Source organism: Mustela putorius, unplaced genomic scaffold (assembly GCF_011764305.1).
Source record: "Mustela putorius furo isolate JIRA1106 unplaced genomic scaffold, ASM1176430v1.1 tig00000585_pilon_pilon_pilon, whole genome shotgun sequence".
Lineage (NCBI taxonomy): Eukaryota > Metazoa > Chordata > Mammalia > Carnivora > Mustelidae > Mustela > Mustela putorius.
In genome coordinates, this window is record NW_025421424.1 from 11,603,381 (window position 1) to 11,611,502 (window position 8,122).

General features: G+C 50.4%; 1 protein-coding gene across 5 annotated transcripts; it reads left to right on the top strand.

The window, feature by feature from the left end:
- The first annotated feature begins 3,100 nt into the window (after window positions 1-3,100).
- Window positions 3,101-6,865, top strand: PSRC1 (proline and serine rich coiled-coil 1). Of its 5 annotated transcripts, none has more exons than XM_013044478.2 (8): window positions 3,102-3,350; window positions 3,724-3,780; window positions 3,873-3,930; window positions 4,385-4,826; window positions 5,173-5,287; window positions 5,380-5,628; window positions 5,931-6,024; window positions 6,244-6,865. In XM_013044478.2, the coding sequence occupies exons 2-8, from the start codon at window positions 3,762-3,764 to the stop codon at window positions 6,245-6,247; spliced, it is 981 nt and encodes a 326-aa protein (XP_012899932.1). In that variant the 5' UTR covers window positions 3,102-3,350; window positions 3,724-3,761; the 3' UTR covers window positions 6,248-6,865. The 5 variants fall into 5 exon arrangements, with proteins under 5 accessions (XP_012899933.1, XP_012899932.1, XP_012899930.1 ...); XM_013044475.2 differs by having other exon boundaries at window positions 3,103-3,350; window positions 5,377-5,628; XM_013044477.2 differs by lacking the exon at window positions 3,102-3,350 and adding an exon at window positions 3,380-3,576 and having other exon boundaries at window positions 5,377-5,628.
- Window positions 6,866-8,122: the final 1,257 nt, after the last annotated feature.

Sequence of the window (8,122 nt, forward strand, 5' to 3'; positions counted from 1 at the left end):
AGAATATAGCGGAAGTGATGCTGTGACGGTCTGGGCCTAGACCTCAGGAAGTCTAGTAGTTTCTGCTTTTGCTTCTGGAGGTCAGCTCCCATGTAAAGAATCTCAGAACAGATTACTGAATTATGAGAGGCCACATGCAGGACAACCAAGCATCCCAGCCAACGGTCCACACCACAGCCCCTAGGCATGTGTGGCCACCTGAGACCCTTCAGCCCTAGTCAAGCCCAGCCCACTCCCAGTGGAGCAGAGACAGATGGTCCTTACACAAGCCTGCCCAAATTGTAAAATCATGAGGCAAATGGTTGCTGTTATCTCAAGCCATAAAATACTAGGCTGGTTTGTTACACAGTAATATGTAACTGGAACAGCCTTCTCTGCATCAGATACTGGATGTCAGGCTTTATCTCTTTTAATCCTCATTTTTCACATGAGGCACTTGAAGTTTATAAAATTGCTCCAAGTCCTGCAGCTGGTAGTAGAATTTGAACCAGGTCTGCCTGACTTCAAGCCTTCCTTCCTTCCTCTCCCCTCTTTCACCCAGTGACCCTCCCTGTAGTGGATCTGGGTTGAGATCATGGGTTTAAGAAAGAAAAGATTCCTAGGAGATAGTAAATCTTAGACAAGGCTTTGAGGAGGGGGAGGGACTGTGTTGCCTGAGAAGAGTGAGAAGGGCTTTTCTGTTCAAAGCAAAGGTCTGTTTTCAGTTGAGGCAAAGTGTCTGTTCCAGCTTTTCTCAACAGGAGCACTATAAGAATGAAGTCCCAGTGCCCCAAAGGCATCCATCATATGTCATAAATTAACTTCTTCTATGCATTCAGAACATTACTAATTATGTAGCATCTTGAGAAAGCTGAGAAAGTAACCACACAAATTATTTGTAGGGTCTAATGCCCTTGCTGAGAATGCTGGGGTGGGGAGAGAAGGGGCCCAGAGTCCAGAGCCAGCTAGTCATGTACGCAATGGCCAAGAAGCACCCCCCCTCCGGCTAGGGCAGGGCCTAGGTCAGGAAGGAGTAGAATACTCAGCTATGATCTCCTAAGAATCAGTTAGACCTCTGACCTCTGCCCACAGCCCCATGCCTCAGCTGTCTGTTGAGTACTCAAGGACCATCCCTTACAGTTCATCTATTCTGAACCTTCATGATAAAGGAATAAAATCTTCACACTGAACAAGACTTCCAGTCACAGTTAATCTTTCCACATTCAAGAAGGACTGTCCTGGAATCCTTGGTTTTATCATTTATGCATTCAACACAATGGAGTTCCCTCTGAACTAAGGTCTAACACCTGCCTGGGAGGAGGCAATCTCTTTGTTAATTCATTTAACATTTATTCAAAATCTTTTTTTTTTTTTAAGATTTTATTTATTTATTTGAGAAAGAGAGATCACAAGTAGGCAGAGAGGCAGACAGAGAGAGAGAGGGATGCAGGCTCCCTGCTGAGCAGAGAGCCCGATGCGGGACTCGATCCCAGGACCCTGAGATCACGACCTGAGCCGAAGGCAGCAGCTTAACCCACTGAGCCACCCAGGCGCCCACATTTATTCAAAATCTTAAACATCTGTTCATATATCTCATTTTGGGGTTGAGCTAACGTGGACAATTCTCAGAGTAATGGCCTTATGCTGAGTAAGAACTCTCATGCCTGAAATCTGTATTTTCTGATTTTATTGTTATTTTGATGGTGGAGAAAGTTCACTTGCTTTTTGTTTCTGGTACTACAACAACTTTCAAAATCATAATTTGGTGACAGGAATTTTTCTTTTTTTTTAAAGATTTTATTTATTTGAAAGAGAGAGCATGCGTGAAGGGAAAGAAAGGGAGAAGCAGACTCCAGGCTGGGCAGGAAACCCAATAGGGGGCTCCACACCAGGACCCTGAAATCACTACCTGAGCCAAAGGGAGGGAGCCCCCCAGGCACCCCTGGTGACAGGAAATTGAGGACAAGTTTCCTTAGGAGAAACAAACAGCCAATTTGCTAATTAATGAGCAGCTTCTCTCCTTACACTCCGCTTCACCACCACCTGCCTGGAGAGAGGGAGGTACCCGGCTCCAGCCCTCCCACCTCCCCAGAACCCAAATGCTACAAGCTACTGCAATTCCGCCTTCACCAGCAAGCGTACAGAAACCCAGGCAACCCTCTTCTCTCAGCTCTGCTGCCCACAAGCCTGCAAGTCCAGGGCCTCCCCACGCAGCACCTCAGTCCCCACTGAATCCCAAGGTCTCTTTGCTGCCTGTGGCATTTACTTCAGGGACAGCTCAGGCCTACAAACCTCACCACCTCAACCTCATGGCTAAAAACTAGGAAGGAAACCCAAAAAAAGGCCTGTAAATAGCCCGGATAATGGTCATAAACGCAGGAGACCAAAGCTCTCCAGCCATTCTTCTCGATTTTTAAAACGTTTCTAAGAAGCTCTGGTAACTGGTGGCCCAGGCTAGTCACAGGCAACCGGTGGGAAACAACAAAAAGGGAATCTCTAATGAGTAGGCTTAAGCATTTTACAAACACAGCTTTTAGTTTGAAAGCGTTTACAGGCACGTTCAAAAGCCCCTGTGGCACACGGCCGAAAACTCGAGGGAACGTAACTGATGGTCAGGATCCTCACTCCGCGGAGAAGAGACGGGCCGCGTATACTCAAGCATGCCTGCCTGTGACGGAAGGGTCTCTGGTGAACTGGACCCACACCTCCCTGCCAGAAAAGCCTGTCTGTTTTGTTTTGTTTAATTACACCTCAGCTACCTCACGTTCCGAAAGTTCTCGCTTAAAAAGACGATGGGAGATGTACTTCTTACGGATCCTCAATATACCTAAGCTATAAATGTCTGGGTGCTCCCGCAACTTGAAAAAATCACAGTTGTGGAAATCTGGCAAACGTGGTGCTTGCAAACCAAGTAATCCTCCGGAACCGAATTCCCTCAAGGGCGGCGTTAGTTCCAGGCCGGCCTCGCGAGCCCTGGCTCCGCCCAGCTGGGGGAGGGGGCGGAAAGGAGGCGGGGCTAGCCGGGCAAGAAACCTACATTCATTGGCCAGGACCCTCGCGCTGCGCCACAAGGCCCCGCCTGCTCCATAGGGAGGTCTCCCGGGCACGCGCGCGCGCTCGTGGACTCCCCGCTTCAGCCCTCCGGATGGAGTCTTTCTTAGAGCCGCTCTCCGCAAGGCCCCTACAGGCAGACTTCCGGCCGGCTGACTGTCGCTGCCCCGCCCCCGAGGGGGCGGGAAATGCTGGGATCCGCCAATCACTGGGCGTCTGTAGTAAAAGTGGGTGGGGCCTAAGAGATTCGAAAGAAGCCCCACCCCTTCGGGGGTGATTCCCGGGACTAAGTATTGGGAGGCTAGCACCTTCGGTGAGAGGTGAGGCGGGGCGGAAAGTAAAAACCGAGGGTGGGCTGGAGGTGTGGTGTGGTTGTGGTGCCGTGGGAGTGGAAAGGCGATTTGGGGAGAGAAAGAACTGGAGGATGGTGGCGGGGAAGAAGATAGGGAGTGCACACTGCCCCCGGCGAGGAGAGAGCAGGTTGTAGGGGGGCAGCCGGGCAACCTGCGGAAGGGGGATGGTGCGCTCTCCGCACTTTCTCTGGAGGTAACAGGGCTGTTAAAAGGGCAGGTGCTACTCCTGGGATTCTTGCTTTACCTCCAGCGTGTTCCCCCACCCCTGGCTTGCACCCTGAGTCTAGCTGGGATCCTTGGGCAGGGTGGAGACCTGAAGAAAGGAATATTTTCTCTCCAGCTCAGGTCTCATCTGACTCGTGCTCCTGCTGGGGGAACATGGAAGATTTGGAGGAAGGTAAGGAAAGTAAAGAGGAAAGAATGAGGGCGCTGCGATTGAGAGCCCTGTTGGCAACCTGAGGCTGGCATTCATTCCCCCCTCCCTTACAGATGTGAAGTTTATAGTGGATGAGACCTTGGACTTTGGAGGGCTGTCACCATCTGACAGGTACCATCCTCTTTGACTTTCGTGCTTTCCTCCTACAATGCCTCTTTGTCTCTAACCCCTTACTGCTGAATTATTGGTCTGTGGGGTCTGGGTAATGTAGCAAGGTTGGGTGCCCCGCGGCTGCTGGGGGCATTGTTGACATGAGCCTCAATGACTCTACTGGGGGAAGGGAAAAGGGATAAGCTAGAAAGAGATTTCAGGATATTAAGAAGGGTAAATGGATTTGCTGCATCTTCATCCTGGCATCATTTCCAATGTCAGTAAGGATTAAAGGCCTATTAGGCCTCATAGGACCAGGTGTCTCATCGTGTAGAGGCCAGATCTCACAGCAAGCATAGGCATTGGGGTTTGGGGTTTTATCCCTGGCTCTGTTGAGGGGGGTGCCCGGTCTCCTTTGCACAGTCTCCTGCTCTCTTCTTTGTGGGCATGGTGCCTGGTTTGTTTTCTGTCTCAGTCGTGAGGAGGAAGACATAGCAGTGTCAGTGACTCCAGAGAAACCCCTCCGAAGAGGACTTTCCAATCGAAGTGACCCAAATGCAGTGGCCCCAGCCCCCCAGGGGGTGAGGCTCAGCTTAGGCCCACTTAGTCCAGAGAAGCTGGAGGAGATTCTCCATGAGGCCAACCGACTGGCAGCCCAGCTGGAGCAGTGTGCCCTGCAGGAGCAGGAGAGCACAGGTGAGGGCCTGGGGCCTCGCAAGGTGAAGCCCAGCCCTAGGCGGGAGACCTTTGTGCTGAAGGACAGTCCCGTCCGAGACCTGCTGCCCACTGTGAGTTCTTTGACTCGGAGCACCCCCTCTCCAAGCAGCCTGACACCCCGACTCCGGAGCAGCGATAAGAAGGGGTCAGTCAGGGCTCTTCGGGCAGCATCTGGGAAGAGGCCCTCCAGTGTGAAGAGGGTAAGTTCGAAGGGTCTGGGTTGGATGTGTCCCTTCAGGCACAATGTATGACTTGGAATAGCCATGGAGTGGTTTCCTTTTTTGTAAAATGGGGTTAGTAAGATTCTACTTCAGAATTATTGGAATTAAGCAAAATACCGTAAGCAAAGCACTTACCACAGTGTCTGCACATTTCTCTGCAGTGTCTATAATAAGCTTACGGTAAACATTATTGGTGAGGATGATGATGTTGGCAACTAACGTCTGCCCTGGGATGTAGGCAACTCTCCACCTCTATTTCTCATACAGCCAGCAGAACAGATTCTTTTTCCATTCTAGTTCTATTTTTTCTCTCTTTGTATTTTAGGAGTCACCCACTTGCAATCTGTTCCCTGCATCCAAAAGCCCAGCATCTTCTCCTCTTGCCCGGCCCACTCCCCCAATCCGGGGCAAAGCTGGACCCAGTGGGAGAGCAACAGCAAGTGAGAAAGCTTGGACAGCAAAGCTGTGGGTGAATGGGGGGGGGGAAGGATGTGGAGCTGACCCTCTTAATTCTTCTACTTCATTTCAGCAGGCCCACCTCCCACTGTCAGACCAGTCTTGGCCCCACAGCCTTCTACCAGCAACTCTCAGCGCCTCTCTCGGCCACAGGGAGGAGCTGCTAAGACTTCCAGTCGACTGCCTGTTCCCTCGGCTATCCCCAGGCCTGCCAGCCGAATGCCACTCACCAGCCGGAGTGTACTACCCAGCAAAGGTGCCCTGCCTCCAGCTTCTCTGCCAACTCGGAAAGGAGTTCCACGACCAAGCGCGGCAGGGCACAGAGGTGAGGAAGAGTGGGCATAACAGTTGGAAGTCAGGAGGAAGAATGCTTACCCTTGTCTAGCTTGAATGTACCGTCCCAGAGCTGGGAACAGTGACCACTGCCTCCATCTTCATTACCACTCAATTTGAAGATGGTGAGACTGAGTTAAAGAGAGGATGTGGGCCCGAGCAAAGAGTTTGAACTGTGGTTCTCAAAAACCTCATGTCTTTTACCTTGGGTAGGAAGAAAGGCACTAATTCCAAACTCTGAGAAGGTCACTTGAACTCTGTGCTAACTCATTTCTCTTGTCAACCCCCATCAAGTTCCCATTTCTCAGCGACCAAATCTTCCCGCCCCTGGTGCCACCCGCAGCAATCTTCAGCCCCCTAAGAAAGCTGCAGTCCCAGGACCTACCAGGTAAGATCAGTTGAGATGCTCTCTGTCCCATCCTCTGGGCTTCCAAACTGTTGTGGACACCAGCTCTGAGTATTGTGTAGCAAGGTGGGGATGAGGAGGGGAGCCTAGAGAGGCAGGGAGTCCCATTCTTCCTTCCCTGAGAAACTTGAGCTCAGCAGGTGACAAATGGGCTTGCAGTAGAAGGACAATTTAAAGCAGTTCTTCCTTCTGATTCTTTAGGTAAAGAGATTAGGACAGCAAGCAAGAATTCCGTAGCAAACCACTACAGTCACTGCCTGGACTCACCTCTACTCGGCCTCCCAAGCTCTCTCATGGAAGACAGGCCTCGACTCAAGCGAATCCTGGCCCAGGAGCAGGAGAAAGAGATCCCACCAGGGCTGGTGCCCCAGCAGTAAAGAGATGGGAGATGGGGTGGATTAGGGTTGAGTTGGAGGGGAGTCCAACCCTGTGAGTTGAAAGAGGATTAGGGAAAAGAGGTCGCCTCCTGACGGTGAAATTAACAAGCAGAAAATGAGAAAAGCCAGAGAGTAGTTTGTCCTCGTCCACCCCCACTCTTGTGTTCAGTCTCAGAGTTTGATCTTCTTCCCAGGCATTGGTTCACTGGACATTTACATGTGATGGCCTCTGTAGCTAACCGCCCGGCTCCCTGAGGAGCACCCTCTACTGGACTGCAGGCCTGTTTGGAGAGGCAGAGGCAGGCACCTGGTTTCCTGCAAATTCTGGGACTCCTAACGGGCCAGTTGATGATAAGCTTGCATTGGGCTGCGTTTTTCTAAAACAAAATGAATGTATTTTTCTAATCTCTGTATATGTGAAAGTAAATTCTCCAATTTCAAACAAATTTGTAGTAAACTCCTGTGTGATTCCGACGAGGGAGTCAGGACGAGCTTCCCAGGCTGGGCCTAAATAAGACCAAAGGGGCTTGTGTTGCAAGCTCATCAGACCGGGACCACCCGCCCTGGGGTTCGCATTAGATGGGAATGAGCTGCCTTCTTCCAGGATGCATGTGTTACTGAAAGGTCCAGATCAATGGAAATACATGAGTAAGGCTACCAAGGCAAGGTCTTGGTCAAATTGTTATTTATATCCTAAGCTTGGGTGACCTTTCCTGGCAAGAGCACAGAGCCTTTTGAGAATGCCTCAGCATCTGGTCTGCTGTGCTGATGAGATGAGGGGACCCTTTGGTGGGTACCCTAGTACTCAGTTTTGCTGACTGCATTAGCAGAAGATACTGGAACACCTCATCTCATTCCACCTTATATCATTAGAATTGTTGGGCCTAGACTTGAGGGCTGACACTAGGTCTTATAAAACTCTGCCATGTCTGGTGTTATGATTTGTATGTGGCAGAGAATTTCATTCATTTGTTGGAAAAATAAATTTGCACGATGGTGGGGGGTTGGTAAAAAAATGACAGAGACTCATTTAACAGATTTTACTAAGTGTCTCCCTTTTCTCACACTCTTGCAACCAGAACCAAATCAATTCTTGTGAGGTTTTGTTTTGTTTTGTTTTTTTAAAAGATTTGTCTATTGTAGAGAGCGAGAGCTGGCAGAGGGGGCAGGTAGGGGCAGAGGGAGAGGGAAAGAGAGGCTTAAGCAGGCTAAGCATGGAGCCCAAGGCAGGGCTCAACATAGGGTTTGATCTCACAACCCTGAGGTCATGACGGGAGCCAAAACCAAGTCAGATGCTAAAAAGACTGCACACCAGGCACCCCTAATTCCTTGTGAGTTTTTGAGAGAACTTCCCTCTTTAAAGGCTGGGCTATGACTTAAGGAGCAGAAGGAGAGGAGCATCAGCTAGTGCCCCCCACACATATATGCCCATCAGTACCCTACTTAGGCATTGAAATGTTCTTCCCCAGACAAGGGCCCTCCACCGCTGTCTTCTTTTTATGACTGATCTCCAGGTTCACCAAAAGCATTCATCTGTGTGACAGCAGCAGCTGCCTAGACCTTTGCCCCTTTCCCTGAGCCTCCTGCAGCAACTCCTACAGCCTCTGGGATTCTAAGAATTGAGCTGGGGTAGGGGATGTGGAAACACCAAGTGTTTGGCTCTGGAGAAGTTTGGCAGAGGCAAGAAAACCTCTGGGGTGTTC